We start from the raw sequence: 22,511 nt of genomic DNA on the forward strand, positions 1-22,511 counted from the left end.
ATACCCCGGTTAACAGACATAGATAACTCATCCAGTACCCCGCATGTAAACAGCCTCCCTGGAGTAAAAGGTGTTTCGTGTCTGCGCATACTCCGTCGGTCAAGTTAATCCCATCATTTTCCCATTAAACCCCGCTCATGTAAACAGGGGGAACTTCAATAATCTGATTATTCCCTTAATCGGGGTAAGACCATTTTTGGGTTAATGCTGAAACGCACTAATTGATGTCTTGACTGCCACCTGTGTCGAAACCGCTTAAAAGAATTTTAGCTAATTACGTCTTAGACTTTCTTCCCCCATTTGGCAGATTGCAATCACAGTAAATCTGTACGAACGTGGCCACTGCATAATCCAGCCCACAAAGAGAGGGACATCAGCCACTGCTTGTTGGCATAGTCGCTGTGAGAATTTTAGCAGGCTGACGTTAGCATTTAGCCCAAAGCAGAACCCCTAGCATTGCTGTTGACTCAGTCATGTCTTCCTACGCATGTGCAGAAAACATGGTCTTAATAAATGGAGGCTGAGACACATCTCGGTTTGACATGTGCAATATAATTGGAGCTGCAATGTCGGAGGGTAACAGAAGATGGAACTAGAAATAAAAAGGGATGGTTTCCACTGAGGTGCTCTTTGGGTTCGCTAGAATGGATAGCAGGCAATATACAAGTCTATACAAGTATAGTATACAAGTTTACCGCAATATAAAATATTCGCTGACGCTACATCTCTTTTTACCCGCCTTGCTTCGTGGTCAACTGGTCATTTGAGGTGCGTCACAGTGCTACTTTAAACAAGAGGATGAGAAGCGAGGCATTTACCGGTTCGAGCTATTGAAAGTCAGCTTGGTGCATCAGGACTCCTTGGTTCACTACATCTGTGATAAACAGGTCACTAGCCTTTAGGTCATTTCACCTTTAGTTTGGTTAATTTGGTTCCGGGCCAAGTGAAAATAAAATGTTTTGTGTTCACACGGACCATAAACCTAGAGGAGTAAACATCAAGTCATATGGAATGGTGTCAGTAGCTTTTTCAGTCCAAACTGCAATTTTCAACCAGTCGTTATGTATACTAATCAACAGTGGGAAAGAGAAAAAGGAATCTTGGGGTTTGTGATAATTGAAGTTTAGCTTGATCAGGATTTGATGATGCCATCATAAACTCCTGTAGTTGGTCCACTTTGCTTTCATGCCACAAACCAACAGCGGCCCAAGGTGAGTCATGGTACGACTGTTTTGTCAATATCAGAACTCAACTGACAGCTTTCACATCAGTCTAAACACACCAGAGATAGCAGAACCACAACAAACAGGTGTCAGGTATGACAGCACTGCCAAAACAATTAATATAAGTCAGTGTCTTGTTAAAAAAGGCCACAAAATATTCATTTTTGCACAGTCACAGAGGTGGAGCCTCAGACAGCCATAAAGTCAAAGTGACAGGATCTTCACTGGGAATGTGTTGAGCAGCAGCTGTAGACACAACAGACACCCCTCAACCCCCCCAAACTCTACCTAGACCCTCAAACTAGTTCACCACCATCACACAACTATCAACCATGCAGCTCATCAGTAAACCCCCCCCCCCAACATACTGGACAATGAGATCAATACTAATGGCTACTTTGATGAAAAGGCTATTATGAGTAAAATTCTACAACTGCAGAAATAAAAACCTTGAATACATGCAAGTTCATAGTGGTTAATCTTATGAAAGAAGTAATTTAGACGCAATAAATGTGTTTTTTTCCTGCATGGAGATAAGAATTCAAAGCTACATTCAGTGGCAGCACAGAGCACGCACATTATGATTAAGTCAAAAGGGAAAAATATTCAGACAACCTGCTCAAGTTGGCAATATGCAGCTCTAAATATAAAGAAATCTACAGAAAAAAACAGATGTATAACCAACAATAGGCTTTTTCACTCACCCCCTTCACGTCTTAAAAGTCTCAAAGTTATTGAGTGAGTGCATTTCCTCTCAGCTGCCACTCACACAGACAGCAGCTCCCAGTACAACCAGAGATGAAACATCCCAGAGTGAAATGAGGGATTAACATGGAGACGTCACCCGACGCTGTCTCACATGGCAGAGCACCAGCCAATCACAACACGGCCGCTCGGACACCAAACACACACATTCACGCACATGCATTGTAACCTGACAATACCAGCCAGTGAGGGAGACTGTAACACGAGCAGCCTGCTGACCAGTGGGCCGAGACTCTGGGGTTCTCTCAGCCGTAAACAGTGGCATCCCTGGCAGGAGACAAATTCAACGGCTCTCTCTGTGGTGTGTAGATAATGGAAGTACGGGGGAAATGAGGGGGCGTTTCCAATAGCCCCTGGGTAAAAAGAGTGCTCAAGGCAAGCTTTTTCTTTTACGCCTTACAATACCTCTCATTAAAGTGATACTCCACCCAATAATGTATCTTTTGAGAATGAAACATGACACCTTCAAGGCTCACCTGTAGTTTCAGGCGGGCCAGAATTGACTACCCAAGCATGTGTGACGAGTGAGAGTATGAAGTTAGCAGTAACGTTACAGTTTATCTGTCGATGAATAACTCCTCAACATTCAAGCAAAGTTTTCTTGTCTTGAATGCTACAGTGCTGATTAAAGTGAAGGGGGTTTGCCCCGGAGGCTCCTCAAGGTGGAGCAGCTATTTTTATGTACTTTGGCCTCCTTTTTTAATTTTACGAAGAAATGGCAGTCTAGAGGTTTTCACTAAATGTGTGATGCATTATCTCATGAATAAAATAGGGAAGTTTTGGTAAACAACCCAGGGTAATAAGCGTTCTTGATAAGGGTAATATGTACAGCCTCAAATGTGCATGGACACTTTGAAATATCATCTCAAGATATCTGAATGAAAACGGTTTCATGGGTACCCACAAGTCTCCCCTTTACAGAATTACCCATTTATGCTTATCCCACATAGTTTGGGGCAAAACCATGCAGTCTTTACTCATACAGTACGAATGTGTTGTTCTGGCCTAATCTACAAGGGTGTATTTGAACAGTCCTGCATTGATGCATAACAGTATAGCTGCAAAAACCTACGTGACATAATAGAGCATGAGAATGGCCATCATATACTTCCGTTATAACCTCATAAGCCCTTAAACGTTAGATATTTGAATAAGTTCCTTTCAAGACTAGAACAACTTGACAGTGCTGAGCTGCATCTGTCCCCCTAAAAAGATAAAATGGGTCTATGTCTCTAAGAGCCAATATATTTGCTACCCTTAAAAGTCGTATGTGGCCACAGCATTTGAAACGGACTAGAACCGCCCCTGCCTTCTGAACTGAATCAGATTTCCTTCTTGTGGAATGCGTCAACTTGACAGACAGAGTCTGTGCATGTCTGCATAGCTGAGGGATTATCACAGTATCAAAACTAGCTCTGGATTCCCTTTGCACCTGCCTTGTCCTGCTTAACGTACAAGAAACAGTCAGGATTGTTCACTCCTCCCTTTTTTCAGATGACTTGCCTTTCATTCACAGGTAGTTCAGAAGATGTAATGACAAGCCAAGGGTGAGCTGCTTCTACTCAACTGACACTTCCTTCTGACAGGAAGTTTTCTAAATAGAAATTGCTGATCTCTATCATTTCTGCATCACTTCAGATCCACTGAGGAACAAAGACTGTTGGTTTAATCTCTGCCCAATGATTGATGATACCTTCAGCAAAGCAGTAACTCCCATCACCTGCTGCAGCTGATCCCCCATTTCTGCAATTTCTCAATTCACGTAAACGCATCAAAGACTATTAAAAACTGATGAAAAAGTGCCATACGGTGTGGCTGCATGTTAAATCTCCAACACAGTGGGGACAATTATCTACACTTGCTGCATTCATCGTAATGAGATGCAATGGTATGGATTTTATGTTGAAAACAAAATTTAAAAAAAGGTTGTACGACAGCTTTCAATGGGGTCTGTTTATGCACAAATCACTGAGTAAAACCACAAAACGAGCAGAAATCTTAACAGCAACATACTGCAAGTTCCTGGTAGTAAGAAAACAAATGTGGGTTATTGGCTCATCTCTTATGTATTAATATCTGCATCTATGCTTGCTGATATTAGTTTAATCATGGCTTTTACGGGCAGCAATTTCTGTATGTTTTATACCTTTTCTTTTCTGATTCAAGTCTATCCAGTGAAGCCATACGACGCAATTTCTCCCGACAATAAAACTGCTTTAAAAGTTAGTTTTTTTCCCCCCCGTTATGACTGTCAAACTAATCATAAAAGAAAGTTCTATGGCATTCATTCTCTGCATGTATAACCTGAGCTAGGACATAAAACCATTATAGAAATCATATCACATTCATACTGTTAGTATTATACAGCTGGTATCAGATCGGTCCCCCGTATCAGCTGATACTTGAATTAAGGAATTGCTATTGGGAAGGACAGAACTGTCCTTAACAGTTCTTTAACTTTTGGTTTATTGTACAAACTGAAAAACATCCCGCCTCGGCTCCAAACTTGTTTTGTTACAACTCGTAAATCACTAAATTTGAGGGGTAACTTCCAAAAATATTAATCAAAACAGAGTTTCTGAGCTGATTATGATCTTAGAACTTATATTGTTTGGACTTTAAGCCCGTTTTCTCTTCTCCATGCCCCTTGTAAGCAGGTGAAGTTGCACCAGAAACCACCCAATAATTTACACTATATAGCCTCCCAAGTGAAAATCATGTGCATCTTTTCTTGAAGCATGGGTGAGGCAGTGAAAGATAATTGAGAGGTTTGGGGTTCCTGGCCTCACCGCATTCAGGTTTTTTTTTCCCACTGTCACTCCTACCATTGTGGTTGAATATCAAAACAATAATTTACAGCATGCCTCGTCAAGCACTGCTTCTTTTTCTCTGCGGGGCATTTCTCAGTGTGTAATTAATTTAATTCACATGATCATCAACCCATTAGCTTTAGTAGAGAGATCATGAAAGAGCACTATGTTGGGTCCATTACAGGCAAGGCTGTCCACCCTCCTTCATATAGGAAATCTGCACGACAAACATATTAAACTCAGTAGGTATTAATAAAGGTATCAGGTATGCAAAAGTCAGGAAAATGCCTCAAGAGCATAGAAATCCAGGGGGGGGGGGGGCGGTCCTCATTTAAACTAAATTAATTTGCAAATGGCAATTATCCAAGCGATCATCTTTGACACAAAGAGCACATGATGCCTGAGAGGAGGCATGAATGAAAGCAAAGGGATTAACATACCAGGAAACAAAACATCTTTGTGAAACACACTTCAAGGTTTAGCCTGGGTTAATCCCAGCCACACAGAGAAATACCTTCACTCATTCATGTTTACCGCGACTATTTTCCTCCCGACAGAACTCTCACACAAACAAGTTGAAGCGTGCAGGACTGAAACCATCTAACAATTCTCCAAATGGTTAAAAGAACGGCTGGATCCTCTCATACATGAAAGCTTATCCAGGTCACAGGGAGGGTACATTTGCAGAATATCGTGATATTTAATGCAACAGTTTGTGAGCTTCCACACGCGGCCGTTTCTTCTCCTGTAACGCCTCAGTGACGGTAAGTGGTGCACCAGCCGAAATGAAAGTGTGCAAGACTTTCAATTAACTCGGTCCAAAACCTCAGCAGATGCCACAGAGCAGGACTTCAGCTCCAAAAAGGCCTTAAAAAAGGGACAAGAGGTTATCAAGTCTACCATGAGCAACAGGGCTGGGTACTGCTCATGATTTACTGAATCCATTCAATTCAAATAAATATTAATTCAACTGAGGATAATTCAGTTATTAAGCCAATTTTGCTCGATTATGAAAGAGATTGCCACAGATGTGATGCTGTTAAATTGCATAAAGAACCCTTTAACCTGGTGCATTGGTAAAAAAAAAAAATAACACACACACACACACACACACACACACACACACACACACACTCTTTTGAACAACTGAACAACAAGCCTTGATCGGCAAATCTGTTAGAAAAGCCCTGTAGCTTAGCAGAAACAGCTAGCCAACAGCTAGCCTGGCTTTGTCAAATGGTAACAAAATCCACCTAACAGCAACTTTCAAGCTCACCATTTAACATTTGCACCATTTGTTTGAAACGGGGGGAAAAAACATGTATTGTAAAAATGCTAAATCGACATTTGACGGGGTTATGTGCCAGATGATTTCTTCACCAGGACCTTCAAGTTGTGGAAGTCTCTGCTTGTTGTCCTGATGGAGATGTATTACTCAAGAAATAAATGACCAAACAATGCTGGTCGTGAACCACCAGGTTCAGACTTCTTTGTGTGAGCGTCACTTAAATGTTTCTATATTCTCCTCCTATAGAATATTTGTGATCAGTGCGTATGAAAAAGCTAAACCCAGCCAACACAAAAGTCTCCCAATCTCTCCCTGACTCTATTAAGCCTCTCAACACCAGCAACCAGCGATTTAAAGCGATTTTCAAGCAGCTCTGCCAGAGCTTTGATCACTCCGATAATGACTTCCTCGCAAATTTGCAAACAATGCGGGGTTGTGGCCTGGCAGATGCCCCAGACCCCTGCAAATCTTTTAGGAGGATTCCCTAAAGTTCGGCTTTTCTTTTTAGTTTTGTATCAGTCCTCCGTGAAAAATCTGCTGTGCCAACCTTGTTGTTTTAGATTTTACAGGTTCATGCCTACTTACATGTTATCTAATCTTATCTCACTAAAAAGATATAGCTTTCTTCAAACATGTATTTTTTTTGCAAGTTCTCAGTGAGGTTTAGTTTTCGCAGGGGCACTCTAATTGTTTCGTTTCAGTGGATCTACTATTCAAAGTAGGTTTGATCTTGTAATAACAGGGCATTCCCTGAGGCTCATGTAGGTCTTCATCCCACACTTAAGACCTGAACAGCTGTAAAAACTCCCTTCACCTCCAGTAAAACACTGACACCAGTAAGAGTGGAGTACAGAAAATATATATTTTTTAAATCATCTTTTCAAGTTAAAGCAGACAAAAAAAACTATGCATTTGAAGCGCCGACTCATGCAAGAGAAGCACAAATGGGTCAGAAGCATGCACAGATGTTCAACCAAAAACTAAAATTACAAGTCAGCAGCAGCACCCGCTCTGCATAAAATTACAGAGAAAACAGCACCACAGGCAGCAATTCCACGAAAACTGTCCAGCTGCAAGAAAAGCAGGGCCCAGATTTGACGTGCAACCGGCTCAGACGGCGCAGTGGAGTGGAAGTCATTTTCTCTAAACAAACACAGGAGGGACGGAGGGGGGTCATGATCACAGGGAGGTGGAGGCTCGGGATGGGGGGGGGTGACACATCTGAGCGGAGGAGACCCAGCTTTGATCATGTGGACAGAACGGTCGTCTCACTGAGGTGCTAATTGAGAGACCTCTGCCATATGTCCACAATAGCTGACTCACCGACCCCGATGATGATGTGGACCCAGAGTGCCGCTAAGCCCGCTGTACCATCCGACGCCAGGCTGTGCTTCCACCCGATCTGCTTATGTGTTAGCGGCAGACCAGTGAGAGGCTGCGGAATGCTCCGGGTGTTGCTGGAGGACGTGCACAATGTAAAGATTTAACACTAAGCTTGTTACAGTGCAAACAAGCTCAGAAATGTCAGTGAAATAAGCAAGAGGCACGTGAGACGCCTATACAATGCAATCTATGTGTTGCATTTATGCTGACAAATAGTGAGCAGTTCATCTAAACACAGCCTTTATAAAAAATATTATACAGTTAAAGTAACAGAATGTCTGCGTGTCAAACAAACATTACTTTAAAAAGTAAAAAGGCTTATTTAAAATCATATCGTGTGCAGATTAGGGTTAAACAAAGATATTTTCCATGTGTTGTTTTAAAGTTCTTGAGTCTGCAGAATGTGCAGACAGATATCCAGACAGACAACATCGCCCTGCAGACATACTGTCGTGTATACGGTGTAGCATGGTGGCAGCACAAAACAACACCGAGCTGCTGGTTGCAAACTTTTTGGCTCTACTTCTGCTGAAAAGAAACAAAAAGTTCCAGCCCAGATTTAAGTTCACCACAGTAGAAGGTTAATGAACATCCAGTGTAAGCTTAAAATAAGGCAGTATTTTGTCCTCGGAAGAGATGATGTTCGCTTCTTATAAAAAAAACTGTGATATTTATGGTCCTTCCTACAATGAAATGTACTGTGTTACACCAAGAGGGATTTCTGATATTTTGATCACCTGTGAAAATGTGTCTCTCCACATGTGTCCAGTGCCATTTTGTGAAAATCTGTTTACCTACACGACATACCAAGGTCAAGAGAAAGGGTGTTTAGATCTTACTAGTGATAGAAATACCCTTTAAATCTTGTGGTTGATTAATGCTATTTTCAGAAAACCTGCATTGACTCATGCCTGCGTTGACGAGGCTGATAAAGAAAAGCATGTGCAGACACAAGCCGTGAAGCTGCTAAACTAGCTTCCCCAGACCCCACTACTGCTCGGGACCAGTGAAACATGTCAGATTTGTCATTTGGGACATTTGTGGGACAGTGAGCAAGTGTGAAGCCTTTGACAAAAGTGTTTTTGAAAACAGCGACGACTGCGTTTTCAAATAAGGCTGCAGCTAACGATCATTTTCATTATCAATCATTTTCTGGATTAACAGATTAGTCCGAAAACTGTGAAAAAATGTCTTGTTTTGTCCACAGCTCGAAGGCATTCAGTGTCACTGTCATAGACTGTCAAAGAAACCAGAACATATTCACATTTATGAAGCTGGAATCAGGAAATGTATATTTTCTTTTAATAGTTGACAACTAATTAATCTTTTTTCAAAACTATGCGTCAATTTCAGTCATGTTGTGTCTTGTTTGTTATTATAATTGTTCTAGTTTATCTGATGCAAAAAAACAGAAATTATATCAGCATATATCACCTGCTCTCTAAATATCGGCCACTGAAAAATCCGTCAGTCGACCACTAGGCTACATCTTTAATCATTATTTTGTAATCAGTGTTGGTTTGACGAGGGTGGCAGCACTTTAAGTTCAACGTTTTCATGACTAAATGAATCAAACTTTAATCTATGGGCATAAATAAACTGTTTTAAAAGAAAATTTAAAAGTTTAGCATCTGTACAACATCATTTAAAGGATTTCTTATTAAAATAAAAAGTATATTTTCCCTAATCGACTGTGCAAAAGATCGCAGAGTTCCCCAAAAGCCCACAGCAGGATGGTACTTCTACGTCTGAAGGAATGCTTTGTTTGGTCGATGAAAGCGCTGTTCGTTATCTGATTTTTTTTTTTATTATACCCAAGTGTAGAAAAATGGATTCAGCAATATATGCCAAAAGTGCCACACTGGAAGCCGAAGAATTTCATTAAACCGATGTCACAAGTTCATATTCTTCCCCTTGAAATATCAATTCAGTGCTTTATCTCTAAGAAAAAAAGAAAAGCGGGGACGCAGAAGATGAAGAGCCCTCTGTTTGACCCCGGCTCTTGACAAGCACAATAGGGACCACCACTGCCCAGGTCTATCTCTCTGCTATTCTTTTCTTTCTATAAAATGCTTCAGCAGAGCTCTCATCAAACTCTCTCTCTGTAGGAAAATAGGTAGTGGCGTGCCAAATCAGAAAAAGACAGGAGGAGCTCTACTGTGAGGTCGGGAGACTGGATGAAGCCCGACCCCACAGTTGGACAGTGGCTTTGGACAGCTCGTGAAGGAGGCACAATAGAAGAAATTATTCTTTTTGGAGGCTTAAAGGTGAGGGTGTTTGGGGCCTGCAACTGTGTGGTGCAACCTGATTTAAGCTGCTAAATGCAAGGCAAAGATGAGTCAGTATGGGTCATATAATGGTGAGGGATTACTAAAAACCATGGGTCAGTGTGTGAAAAGCATAATCCTTCCCAACAGGTGCTAACATGTTACATCTTTAAGGAGGAAAAACACGCACATGTCCCTGCACTTGGAGCTCAAAGTCCAACCCCAGATACATGCAGCATATGGGAGGAACTCCCAACACTTCCATGACACCTGTCTGGCGGGAATAACCTTTGTTTGGCCGTGGGAAGGAAAACACACACACACCAGATTACCACAACGAGCAGGTCCAACAAACACCATATGACTTTAACCATAATCTGCTTAACGAGCAGCACTTCATGGGATTGTCTGGTCTGGTCGCTGCAGGAGGACCACCTGACCCAGAACACGCACACGCTGAACAAAGTTATCAAAGAAAACCCGTGCGTACGCTTTTACGCGCACACAAATATCACCAAACGCTTCAGTACTTTAAAGGTAAGGGAGCTATCAGGAGCTCCATGCGACTGCAAAGCGTTTGACTCACCCGACGCTCCGGAGTAAGCTGTTTCTGGACTTGAACGCACCTTCTCCTCTCGTGTTCGCTGGACTTCTCGGAGGGTAAATGGTCCGGTTGGAGGTAAGTACCTAAATGCCCCACTTCTACAAGGTTCTATGCTTCAGTTCAACCCCGTGGCACGCCGCACCGCACGTCCCGTCCGCACCACCTCCAGCAGCCTCTTTGTACTTGTCCGCCTCTGCAGCAAGTTGTTCAGCCCGCGGTCATGCGCAGTCGGTGCCCGGATGAACCCGTCCGCCCAGCGCTGCTATGACGGTGAGTGTGAGTGTAACAGGTGTGGCTTACCTGCTGACAGGGCCGCCTGGTGTCACCAAAAGGCGTTGGACAGGGCCCCCTACTTTTTCACTGTCCCGGCTACAGAGGGTTGAGTGTTCACTGTCGCCTCCCTGGTGAAGAGCAGACTGAGGAACTATGCAGGAGCATGACTGAAGTCTCAATAAATAACTACAAACAGGAAGAAAAAAAAAATGAATGCATGAATAAATTAATAAATAAATGCATGAATGAATGTAAAGATTAATCAATGAAAGAATAAATAAATACAGGAATAAATAAATTTATACATAAAAAAATAATAAATGCATGAATTAATGTAAAATTAACCAGAAAAAGAATAAATAAATACAGGAATAAATATATATATACATAAAAATAATAAATAAATGCATGAATTAATGTAAAATTAACCAGAAAAATAATAAATAAATAAATACAGGAATATATATATATATATATATATATATATATATATATATATATATATATATATATATATATATATATATATATATATATATACATAAAAATAATAAATAAATGCACGAATTCATGTCAAATTATTCAGTAAAGGAATAAATAAATAAATACAGGACAAAAAAAATAAATAAATGCATGAATCATTGTAAAGATTTACAGATAAAAGAATAAATCAATAAAGGATTAGATACATAAATGCATAATAAATTAATAAATAAATGCATGGATGAATGTAAGGAATAATGAATAAAAGAAAAAATAAATACAGGGATAGATAAATAAATGCATAAGTAAATTAATGAATAAATGCATGAATTCATGTAAAAAATGCAGAAATGTATGAATGAATGTATGAATTATAAATACAATAATAAATAATTGCATTAATGCATTTGTAAATACATAAATAAAAGCATAAATCCATGAATCCATGTTTAAATAAATACAATAATAATGAACACATGAATAAATTAATAAATAAATGCACAGATTAATAAATGCTTTACATTTATTTATATATTTTTTTTCCACCTACATTTATTTATTTCTTTATTTCTGTGTCCATATGTTAATGAGATAGGAGGTCCCATTTATTCATCCATTCATTTCAGAATATATTTATTCATGTATTGTTTATTTCTGTATTTATTTATTCATTCACATATGTATTTATTTATACATTTATCTATTGAGACTTAAGTCACAATAACTTTAGCATTTATTGAAATGTACAGGTGTTTAGGTAGTAAGTCTTTCTTTGTGTTAAGTGACAGTTAACACACCTACGTATCTTCCTCATCTTAATTGGGGCAGATCTTGTGCATTTTTTGATTTTGTCGCTTATTTTAATAGCTAATGTCTGAAATATTTATACAGCATGAATGTAATGCTATAAAGTGATTATTTAGAAGATTAATGATAATATCTTTACAGTGTTTGGGACAGAGCAGAGTCGGTGGCCTGACCTGGAGCGCCCTCCTGTGTGTTAAATTCAACCAGCCTGTGTGTGTGTTCGCTCATGTGTTTGTAGAGTATCAAAGGTTTATAGCCTATTTGTGGTTTCACTTCACTTCAAGCTGAAGTGAACAGTAAGAAAGTACATTTACACAAGAACTGCTCTTAAGTTTTGAAGTTTACCTGAATAGACCTATTTCCATGTTATGGTACTTAACATCACTAATTATAGTCTATAATATAATATGATTCTAAAATTGGAGCACTCTGCATAAAGAGCACGTTTACTTTTGGTACTTTAAGTATATTTTGATGATTATACTTTTGCTTAAAAGTTTTTGAATGCATGGCTTTTACTTGTAACAGTGAGCCTATTTCTACTTCCACCACTGACTACAAGCTAAGATTTAATGCTAAAATATGGACTGAGTTTTCATTTACACTTTCTTTGGAATCAAATAACATTAATTACGCAAATATTGGTTGAGACTGCCCTATGCATCCTCATGCTCTCCTCTTTACTTTTGAGCTTTTAAGCTGATTTAATTCAGATTAAATTCTGTAAGGTTTGATTGATGGATGTGTATTTAAGAGGATGGATTCAAAGGTATATGGAGACCCATTATAATAAAACCTTACCTAACCTTCCCAAACTGACACAAAATTGGAAACTTTTGGCCAAAACATCATTGTATTCTGCAGCATGAAGTTTTCACCTTTCACTGCAACCATGGAAACCAGCCCCACACCAATAAAGTACACAAAAGTATATGGACATATCATATACCATATCAATATTATGATATTAGATAGACAATGGAGCTTTATTGATACAGCACATTTCAAACACAGAGGCAAGTGCTTTACATAGGCAAAGAAAAGCATCAGAATGACATTTATAAACAATAAGCAATGAAATCACTTAAGACAGAATAAAATAAGATTTCATATGAATGTGTAAATAAGTAGCCTATAAATAAATGGCCTGTACCAGAAATACAGTTAGAGTGCAATAAGTTGTAAGTAAGTTAACCAAAATGTGCAGGAGAGAAACAAATCTAGATAAATGGATAAATAGATAGATAGATCGATAGATAGATAGATAGAAAGATAGATAGAGAGATAAATATATATATATATTTTAGTTAATAGATTAATAGATAGATGGATGATAGATGAATAGATGATGGATTAATATATAGATAGATAGATAGATAGATAGAAAGATAGATAGAGAGATAAATATATATATATATTTTAGTTAATAGATTAATAGATAGATGGATGATAGATGAATAGATGATGGATTAATATATAGATAGATAGATGGATGGATGGATGCTAGATTAATAGATAAATGGATGGATGGATGGATGATAGATAGATAGATGGAAATCCAAAGGCAAGAAGAATGTGAATGCACACAAAAGTAAAAGTTATGAAACACAGACACACACACACACACACACACACACACACACACACACACACACACACACACACACACACACACACACACACACACACACACACACACACACACACACACACACACACACACACACACAACCTGCTGAAGAGTGCACTACTCTTCTTGCGCAACAGCAGTTTGAACCCAGTCATGCAGCACAGCGTCCATTATCCTGGTCCCAAGCCTCTGTGGGTGACATTATCCTTTCATCGGTCGGTTTGTACAGAGCGGGTAGTGTTTGCAGCGGGGCCACACCTCTCCTGCTGCTCCGGATTGGCCCTCGGTGTATTCACTCCCTCCTCCACTGCAGTTCCGCGTTGTGCAGAGCCTTTAAGTCCTGCAGCATTTCCTCCCAACCTCTACTCTCAGGCTGCAGGAGACCATCTGCCACCACCATGTCCGACCAAGGAGGCTTCGACACCAACGTGGTCACCGTGACCCGGTTCGTTATGGAGCAGGGAAGGAAGGTGAAAGGCAGCACCGGGGAGCTGACAACGCTGCTGAACTCGCTGTGCACGGCGGTGAAGGCCATCTCCAGCGCTGTGCGTAAAGCTGGGATCGCCCACCTGTGAGTGAACAACATAGTTTGGTTCTAATAAAGTAACACGGGTCGCACAGTTCTTTCAGGTCCATGCATCCACGTTGGCACGTAGAGCAGGAGATCCAGGTCCTGTGCGCCAATCAGGAAGCGCACATCTGAACGCACCACGCCCACTTTCATAATGTTGTCTACAACTCTAGGTTGGTAGTTTGGCATTCAGATAGTGTCTTCGGTCATGACTAAGCTCTTCACTATGTTCTACTTTGACCAAGGATAGATTGGCTGTCAGACAGTACACCTAGTCATAGTTAAAACCTGCACTATGTTCAAATGTTCAAAAATGGTGTGAAATTGTTTGTTGATATATTGATGCCTTTTTTGAGTGAGTAGCTCCTGTGTGAGTATCACTGAGTGTGTGTGTGAGTGGGTAACTACGTGAGTGAGAGCTTTTGTGTGTTTGTAACCGTGTGTATGTGTAACTGTGTGTGAGTGAGTACCAGAGAGAGAGCATTTTTACCATTTTTGTAAAAGTGATGTCATTATTGAAAAAATGTTGCCAAATTGTGTTTTACATCTTGCACATTGTTAATAAACTGCAAATTATATTTTTCTATTATTATTTATTATATATATATATATATATATATATATATATATATATATATATATATATATATATATATATATATATATATATATATATATTATTCTGCTCGACACTCGTCTGATTTCCTTCTCTTGTCTTTTTGTTTGTGTTCTAAATGTGTTTTAACATTTTGTATTTGTGCATAATAAATCATAACTAGAGCTGCAATGATAAGTTGACTAAATGATTAGTTTGATTAACTAACAAGAAAAATAATCTATTAAACTATTCTGATAATTGATTCGTCGTTAAAAGTATTTTTTTAAAGGCAAAAGTGGCAAAAAAATGAGTTTTCAGCATCTAAAATATGGAGATTTCCTGCTTTACGCGGTTTTCTATAATTACACTGAATATATTTTGATTTTATACCATTTTTTTAATCATCACCTTGGATTTTGAGAAACTGTGAACTACATTTATCACTATTTTTGACGTTTTATAGACCAAACGGTTAATCAAGAGAATAAATGGCAGGTTAATTGATAATAAAATAATCGTTAGGTGCAGCACTATTCATTACTGTGTCCTGTGTTGGTCCACTGAGACCCTAAATATTTACATGAATATACATTTTACAATGGTTTTTTTTTGTATTGTTTACATGAGCTGATCCTGGTTCAGGCTTCACTTCAGTGGTTCATGCAGAGCTTTACTCAATCACCTCTGCCGTTTAGAAACGCAGTGTCATGCAACAGGTGCAGGTTTTTATTTATTTTACTTCCTTCCTCTTAATGGGAAACCGTCGCTATTGTGATATTATTCCAGTCAAACGTATCTCAGAACAAAGCAGTAGAGCCGTTTTTAAATAACCTTTTGTCAGTTAACGAAGAGAGGAATAAAAAAAACATTTCTATCTTTTATGTCTCCTCAGTTACGGCATAGCTGGCAGCACCAATGTGACAGGAGACCAGGTGAAGAAGCTGGACATTCTGTCCAATGATCTGGTCATCAACATGATAAAGTCGTCTTTTACCTCCTGTGTGCTGGTGTCTGAGGAGAACGAGAACGCCATCATAATAGAGCCAGAGATGAGGGTAAGGGGGTCTGTACGAGGCAAAGACAGAATTGATATTGAAACAAAACTCTGCTGCGCCTGAAGCTGTGTGAGTGAGGAAAATCAAATATTACAACATTTGACCTCCTATCAATATTACAATGATATTCTAGGGTTGATTAATGGCTTTAACAAAATATTTACTCAATGACATTCTTGATAGATAATCACCAGATATAGTGACTAAGTGAGAAAAGACAAATAATAAACCAGCTACTACAGTCTGGTTAGTTCAGAAAATGACATCACTTTACTGTAACGCAGCCTCTAAAACCAGGAAAAGACAACACGTATGTCATATTATGGTTTCCAATACCGAACATGATGTCTAGTCTTGTGAGGCGAACGTTTGTCTTTCCTTTGGAAAAGCTGCTCTCGTTCATTTTGGATCTCATCTCTGGAAGGATCCGTCGTCAGACTAAAACAGGATCATCCAGTTTTTTCTGGGGTTTTTCAGATATTTTCTTTGTGGGATCTTAACTCATATAACTGGTTCAGTAGAAAAAAAAGGCTTGGGTGTCAGTTCCTGTCAAAATAAGTGTCTAGTGAAAGTACTGACATAAGTAATAGTTAAACCCCTTATTTAATTTTCACAGGGTTAAAGTTTCCTGTGTGGTTTCTAGATGGTAACCCAAGATTAGCAGAAGTCTCTTGGTTACAGATAGTAAATGGGGTCGGGAAGCGAGTTTTGGGACAGTTTTTGCAAATGCAGAGTTCCAGTCTACATCGACCAAAGGGCTATGGAGCTGGTTATCCATGAGTGGGTAACTGCTCTGTTTAGATCATGCACAAGCTGAAGGACACATGCACACACTATGTCAAATTGGCTTCAACACACTCAAACAATGGACTCACACTATTCCATTAATCTAATGCACCGACAAAAAGCAGGGAAGAAGGCCCCTAGCTAGTAAATATGGATGTAAACATGCATCATTTAAAAATATGAACAATTTATTCACTGAGCAGGTTTGTTTGTTTGGCCTCGGGGATGCACACACAACACTGAATGTAAACATTCTGTAACTTGTGTTTGTTGACAAGAGAAATCCTCCTTCCTTCTCTTCCAGGGCAAATACATTGTGTGCTTTGATCCTTTGGATGGCTCTTCCAACATCGACTGTCTCGTCTCCATTGGAACCATCTTTGCCATCTACAAAAAGGTACTACTCGTCTAATTTTAAGTTTTTTTTTGTTATAGATAATAAAGTCACCTACACATTGCTGGAATGCTGGAAAGGAACGATGACAATAGTTTATACCGTTTCCCTTAGACCACAGATGATGAGCCCTGTGAGAAGGACGCCCTGCATCCCGGCAGGACCCTTGTGGCGGCGGGCTACGCCCTCTACGGCAGTGCCACCATGATGGTGATCTCCACCGGCAACGGAGTCAACGGTTTCATGCTCGACCCGGTTAGTAATCTCTTGAAATAAATCTTGAGAATTCTTTTATTTTTTGCCTAGGTTGTTGAGATCATTTTCTCTCCTTTTTGCTCATCAGGCAATCGGTGAATTTATCCTGGTTGATCGGGACGTGAAGATAAAGAAGCGAGGAAAGATTTACAGCGTGAATGAAGGCTACGCAAAGTACTTTGACCCTGCTGTCACAGAGTATCTGCAGAGGAAGAAGTTCCCTGAGGTAACACTGATGTTGGGATATGTGCAGACTGACTGATTTCTATCTGCAGTCTTTGTATTTTTCAAATGTTGATCTTGCCCAGTGCAGGTTTAAGTAGCGTACAAATGCAACATGTTTTAATCCCTGTAGGATGGCAGTGAGCCCTACGGTGCCCGTTACATTGGCTCCATGGTGGCAGACGTCCACAGAACGCTGATGTATGGAGGCATCTTTTTATACCCAGGGAATGTGAAGAGCCCCCAAGGAAAGGTAAGGTCTCATTGCTGCTTTCTGCTGCTCCATCAAATATCAAACACATTTAAAAACATTTTAAAGACCTAATACAAGATCTCAAATCTGTCAAAACAAAGTGAATGGTACTTATCAACTAAATGCAATAATATAAGTATTTATGGATATTGTAAAGGCCATTGGTTCCTACTGAAGACGAACATTTGTAATAAAAGGTGATAGATATGCAGTTGTGTTTCTTTAAAAAGAGTAAATAACTTCTCATAACTCCTGGGGACTGTAGTTTTTAGCAAATTTTACACAATCTGGAATATATAGGGTGTGTGTTGTAATAATAAACTGGATTATTTGATTACTTTTCAATCAAAATAAACCAAATGTTCATCATGATGAAGAAACATGTCACTCTGTGCAACAGTGTGGTTCACTGATGGCAGAGAGGAACAAGATACAGCAGGCTTTGGATGCAGAAATTATACTTTTTGGATCATTTTAGGGCTGTCCTCGATTTAAAAGAAATCCTTCATCGACTAACACTCGACAATCAATTAGTTGATTTCATTATCAGATCTGTAAAACTGATCATCACAAAAATCATGCAAAGAGCACCATTTTAAATCTTGTTTAGCAGAAATGTGCTCCTTAGTTTCTTGAAAATAGTAGTAATAGTAGTTGTTTAGTCCCCAAGAACCAGTAATATTGTCTTTCTTCACCAGGAATTTTCAGGGGAGATTTCCATCCAAAAAGTGTTCAGTATCACTTGTAACATGAGACCAAACTGGAGAAAGTGTCACAATGACATTTCTTCACCCTCCACATCCTTCCAGTAGTTGCGAGACTGAGCCGAACATGATGTTGTCACAATTAAAAAGGGTTGAAAGCAAATGACTTTTAAACGCACACGAGAAGAGATGGAGAAAGAATATAATGAAACTTTTCAAAATGCAGAGAAATCAAGAATGAAACCCCCAACCGTAATGGCTACTAAAGTGATTTTGTGTTACCAGTTTTCAACGCTTGGTGGCCTAATTTAGTCATCCAATGCATTACCATAAGTGATTTTCAAACAGGGAAGTGCTTTCCCAGTCAACAAACCAAGGTAAAGATCCAGGCACTCAAGTTTTAAGATACATAAATTAGGTACATTTTTGAAAAGTCATGCAATATTATAGGCTACTTATTTTACTCAGGACTAACATTCAGTTACAGGTAAAAAGTTGCATTATAAACGCAAATGAAAGTATTTTAAGAAAATCAAGGTAGAAAATCAGAAGTCTTAAAGCTAAAGCTGCAGCAAAAAAGGGAACTTGAAGCAGGGTGGGAGGTCTCCATCGACCCCCTCTCTGTCTTGAGCCAATAGGAACGCTCTCTCTCTCAGCAGTGACCTGTGATTGGCCAAAGTCTCCTGTCACAGGCGAGATTTTCTTAAGTCTGAAAACAGAGCCAAGAGGAGCTGGAGAAGTTTAGTTTTCTCTCAGAACACTTGAATAACAATATGATAAAAGATTATTATGGATTTTTTGCCTAACATCTAACATTTATGTGAAGGTTGTTTCACAGTAATCAACAGTATAATGGTTTTCTCTCTCGTTCTCTCTTTGACCTAAGGATAGGTTAGCTTTTTTTCAAGTCTGTCTTAAAGCAGTGATTGGTGTCCATTTGAACGTTGAAACAGGTTCTTGTTGATGTAATCATTCCTCATTAGGGAGAGCTCTCTCGATGGTGAAATCATTACAACAAGAAACACCTGTTTCATTGGTCTTGTCTTGGAAAACTGGGATTCCATTCCTTTGTGTTGTTGGGCAAATAATCTATAATAATCTTTCACCATATAGTAATTTAAGGCAAGGCGTCTTTATTTATATAGCACATTTCATACCTAGGCAACTCAATGTGCTTTACATAAAGACAAAACTTTTTTTTTAAAAACAGCATAAAAAAAAACACAGTTAAAAGCAGGAGCAAAGAAGAATGAAAAAGTAACAGAAAAGAAATAATAATGATGAAAAAAGGTTTAAAGGGATTAAAAAGAGCTCAGCTATAAGCACATGAAAAGAGAAATGTTTTTAACATGGATTTCAAAGTGCTCACAGTTGGGGCTGATTTCAGATCTGCTGGTGGTTTGTTCCAGTTGTGTGCAGCATCACAGCTAAACGCTGCTTCACCAAGTCTAGTTTAAACCCTGTGCTCCACTATCTGACCTGAGTCTGTAGATCTCAGAGCTCCACTGGGCTTATACGCTACTTACATGTCATTCATGTATTCTGGACCAAAACCATTTAGTGATTTGTAAACCAGTAGCAGAACTTTCAAATCTATTCTGTAGCTGACTGGGAGCCAGTATAAGGTCTTAAGAACTGGGGTGATGTGATCTGGTCTCTATGTTCTGGTTAAAACTCGAGGAGCAGCTGTTTGATACTTTTTTGGGGAAGTCCATTCAGAAGACCGTTACAGTAGTTCAGTCTATTGGAGATGAAATCATGAATCAGCTTCTCTGATCAGTTTGGGACATAAAACCCGTAACTCTGGAGATGTTCTTAAGTTGATAAAAGGCTGATTGGTTTGATTTGGCTGTTGAAGGTCAGATCTGAGTTTATCAGCATGCCAAGGTTTCAGACTTGGTCTTTAGTTTCTAAAGACAGTGACTCAAGGTGTTAACTGACAGCAACCCTCTTCTCTTTATTACCAATAACAATGATCTCAGTTTTTTCTTGATTTAACTGAAGGAAATATTGGTTCATCCAATTTTTGACTTACTATAAACAGTGACATAATGACTCTATTGGACTGCAGTCATCTGAATACAGTGTGAGATATATCATCATCTGCATAACTATGATAGTTGACATTAGAATTATGCAGAATTTGACCCAAAGGCAGGAAGCATATATACTGTAAGTGGAACTGAAGGGGTCCAAGAACTGACCCCTGAGGAACTCCACATGTCATAGCCACTCTATTGCTTAGGCGGCAAGGTTGAATGAAAGTCATCTGGTGAGAGTCAGGTTAGACTTCTGCAGCTCCTCTTGGCTGTTTTGCTTTGGAAAATCAATCTGTGACGGAAGACTTTGGCCAATAACAGGTCATTTCAAAGAGAAAGAGTGAAGAAGGGAGAAGGAGAGCGGCAGGAACTCACTCTGCTTCAACCTTTTGCATTTTACATACTGCAGCTTTAACTTTTAGTAAATTTAATACTGTCGTGTTTGGCTATGAGTTATTAGATAGAACTATAATAGTATACTAGTACAGGAGAGAGAGAAAGTTGACAAAGTAGGGAAATGTTAAACCCTCCAGAACCTTGTAAAGTAATAATAAAAATGAAATTATAATATCCCTTTGAGAGTTTGACATTAGGACCAGACACTAAACTCACCATCTTCCTTTAAAGCTGCGGCTGCTGTACGAAGGCAACCCCATGGCCTTCATCATGGAGCAGGCGGGCGGCATGGCCTCCACCGGCTTTGAGCCCCTTCTAGACATCCAGCCTCAGAGCATCCATCAGCGGGTTCCAGTGGCTATGGGCTCCACCGAGGACGTCCTGGAGTACATCGCCATCTGCCAGAAACATGCCAAGAAGAAGTGAGACTGCACAGACTCTCACAACCATCATTGTTTGGGGGAAAAACCTTGTTTCTCTTAACTGGGAGCCTGCCTCTTTTTGAGCTTGTCAGGGGATTTTCTCAGGTAAATAATCAGATTTGGAGTTACAAGGTTTTTAAATGCCATACCAGCAATGTTCATGTTCTGCTGACGGATAATAGAAAGAAGGCGGTTTGGTGGACACATGAAAACTGAATTACGCACACGCTCCACAAAAACTACCAAAGACCAAACGTGCCAAAGGAAACACAAATGCACTTGACTTTTCCTCCTGTTTACCTCCAGTTGTGCCTTTTTTTATTAGAATGATCATGCCTCACTGTAGTCGTGTGAAGGACCAAATGCAAACCTCTATGCAATAAAACATGAGGCCTCTTTATTATGTGAACAATAACCGTTTTGTTTGAAGTTTCAATAAATCCAAATGAGTCAAAGAAGAGAATCTTTTTCACTAATGTGTAGTTTGTCTATTCATTGAGACTTGTATTTTATTCAACCATGGATGTATTAAGAGGACTGGATAAAGTGTTCGAGGTGGAGCTTCGTTCATTCTTAAGAAAGCTGCTCAGTGGCGCATGACGCCAAAACAAGTTCAACTGCATCTAAAAATACCCGGATGATCGGCACTACTTTCTCACTGTGTTGCTCATAGAGCAGGTGCACTATAGACTTCTGCCAACAGAGATGGCCACTTCCGGTTTATTACTTACTTTAATGGGGATTCAATTATGTAATGGTCAACTCTTCTAGACTTAAATGTTATGGAACCAATTGGATCAAATTCTGATATTTAACTGATTATTGTACAAGTCATTTTTGCGGGGGTTGTGATGATCGAAAACATTCTTTTGCCATGTAAGTCAATGAGAAAAAATATTTGTGGGGTCCGTTTGGCACAATGTCAAATTGGCTTCAAATCCGGTGCACTTCCTGGGGACCTGGATTCAAACAAGACTATGGAAGGAGGCATGGACACCAATCAAAGATGGTGGCGCTTTGGGGGTATGACACGTCCAGTAAAATCTGGTCTGCAATTGCCATGACGCTCAATAGGTGGCGCGCTATCACAGAAATGGAAGAAGAAACAGCCCAGGCGCACCCAAGGCTATGGGAGGAGGTATGGACACCAATCAAAGATGGCGGTGCTTTGGCGGTATGCAGCTTGCGCAGTGGAACTGGAGCTGCGCTGTTGGAGGGTTCCAGCAGATGGCCCTACTATTAGACTGATGGTTTCCGCTCAGGTGTTGTTTGGTTGCGCTTTG

The 22,511-nt window shown here is 39.6% G+C and overlaps 2 protein-coding genes across 6 annotated transcripts in view; one reads left to right on the forward strand and one right to left on the reverse strand.

Moving 5' to 3' along the window:
• kank1a (KN motif and ankyrin repeat domains 1a) overlaps positions 1-10,518 on the reverse strand; it is a 64,891-nt gene extending 54,373 nt beyond the window's left edge. Inside the window, exon 1 of one of the 4 annotated variants that reach the window (XM_083912579.1) lies at positions 10,323-10,518. The gene's annotated coding sequence lies outside the window, so the exon portion shown is untranslated. Of the gene's footprint in view, positions 1-1,927; positions 2,027-10,322 lie in introns of those variants that run through there. The other 3 variants (XM_083912582.1, XM_083912585.1, XM_083912580.1) reach the window with 3 other exon arrangements.
• Positions 10,519-13,820: 3,302 nt separating this feature from the next.
• Positions 13,821-21,672, forward strand: fbp1a (fructose-1,6-bisphosphatase 1a). 2 transcript variants are annotated; one of them, XM_083912286.1, is made up of 7 exons: positions 13,821-14,104; positions 15,595-15,757; positions 16,848-16,940; positions 17,052-17,192; positions 17,281-17,418; positions 17,548-17,667; positions 21,038-21,672. In XM_083912286.1, the coding sequence occupies exons 1-7, from the start codon at positions 13,932-13,934 to the stop codon at positions 21,230-21,232; spliced, it is 1,023 nt and encodes a 340-aa protein (XP_083768412.1). In that variant the 5' UTR covers positions 13,821-13,931; the 3' UTR covers positions 21,233-21,672. The 2 variants fall into 2 exon arrangements, with proteins under 2 accessions (XP_083768412.1, XP_083768413.1); XM_083912287.1 differs by lacking the exon at positions 13,821-14,104 and adding an exon at positions 15,313-15,418.
• Positions 21,673-22,511: the final 839 nt, after the last annotated feature.

This window comes from Echiichthys vipera (assembly GCF_963691815.1).
Source record: "Echiichthys vipera genome assembly, chromosome: 4".
In the NCBI taxonomy this organism is placed as follows: domain Eukaryota; kingdom Metazoa; phylum Chordata; class Actinopteri; order Perciformes; family Trachinidae; genus Echiichthys; species Echiichthys vipera.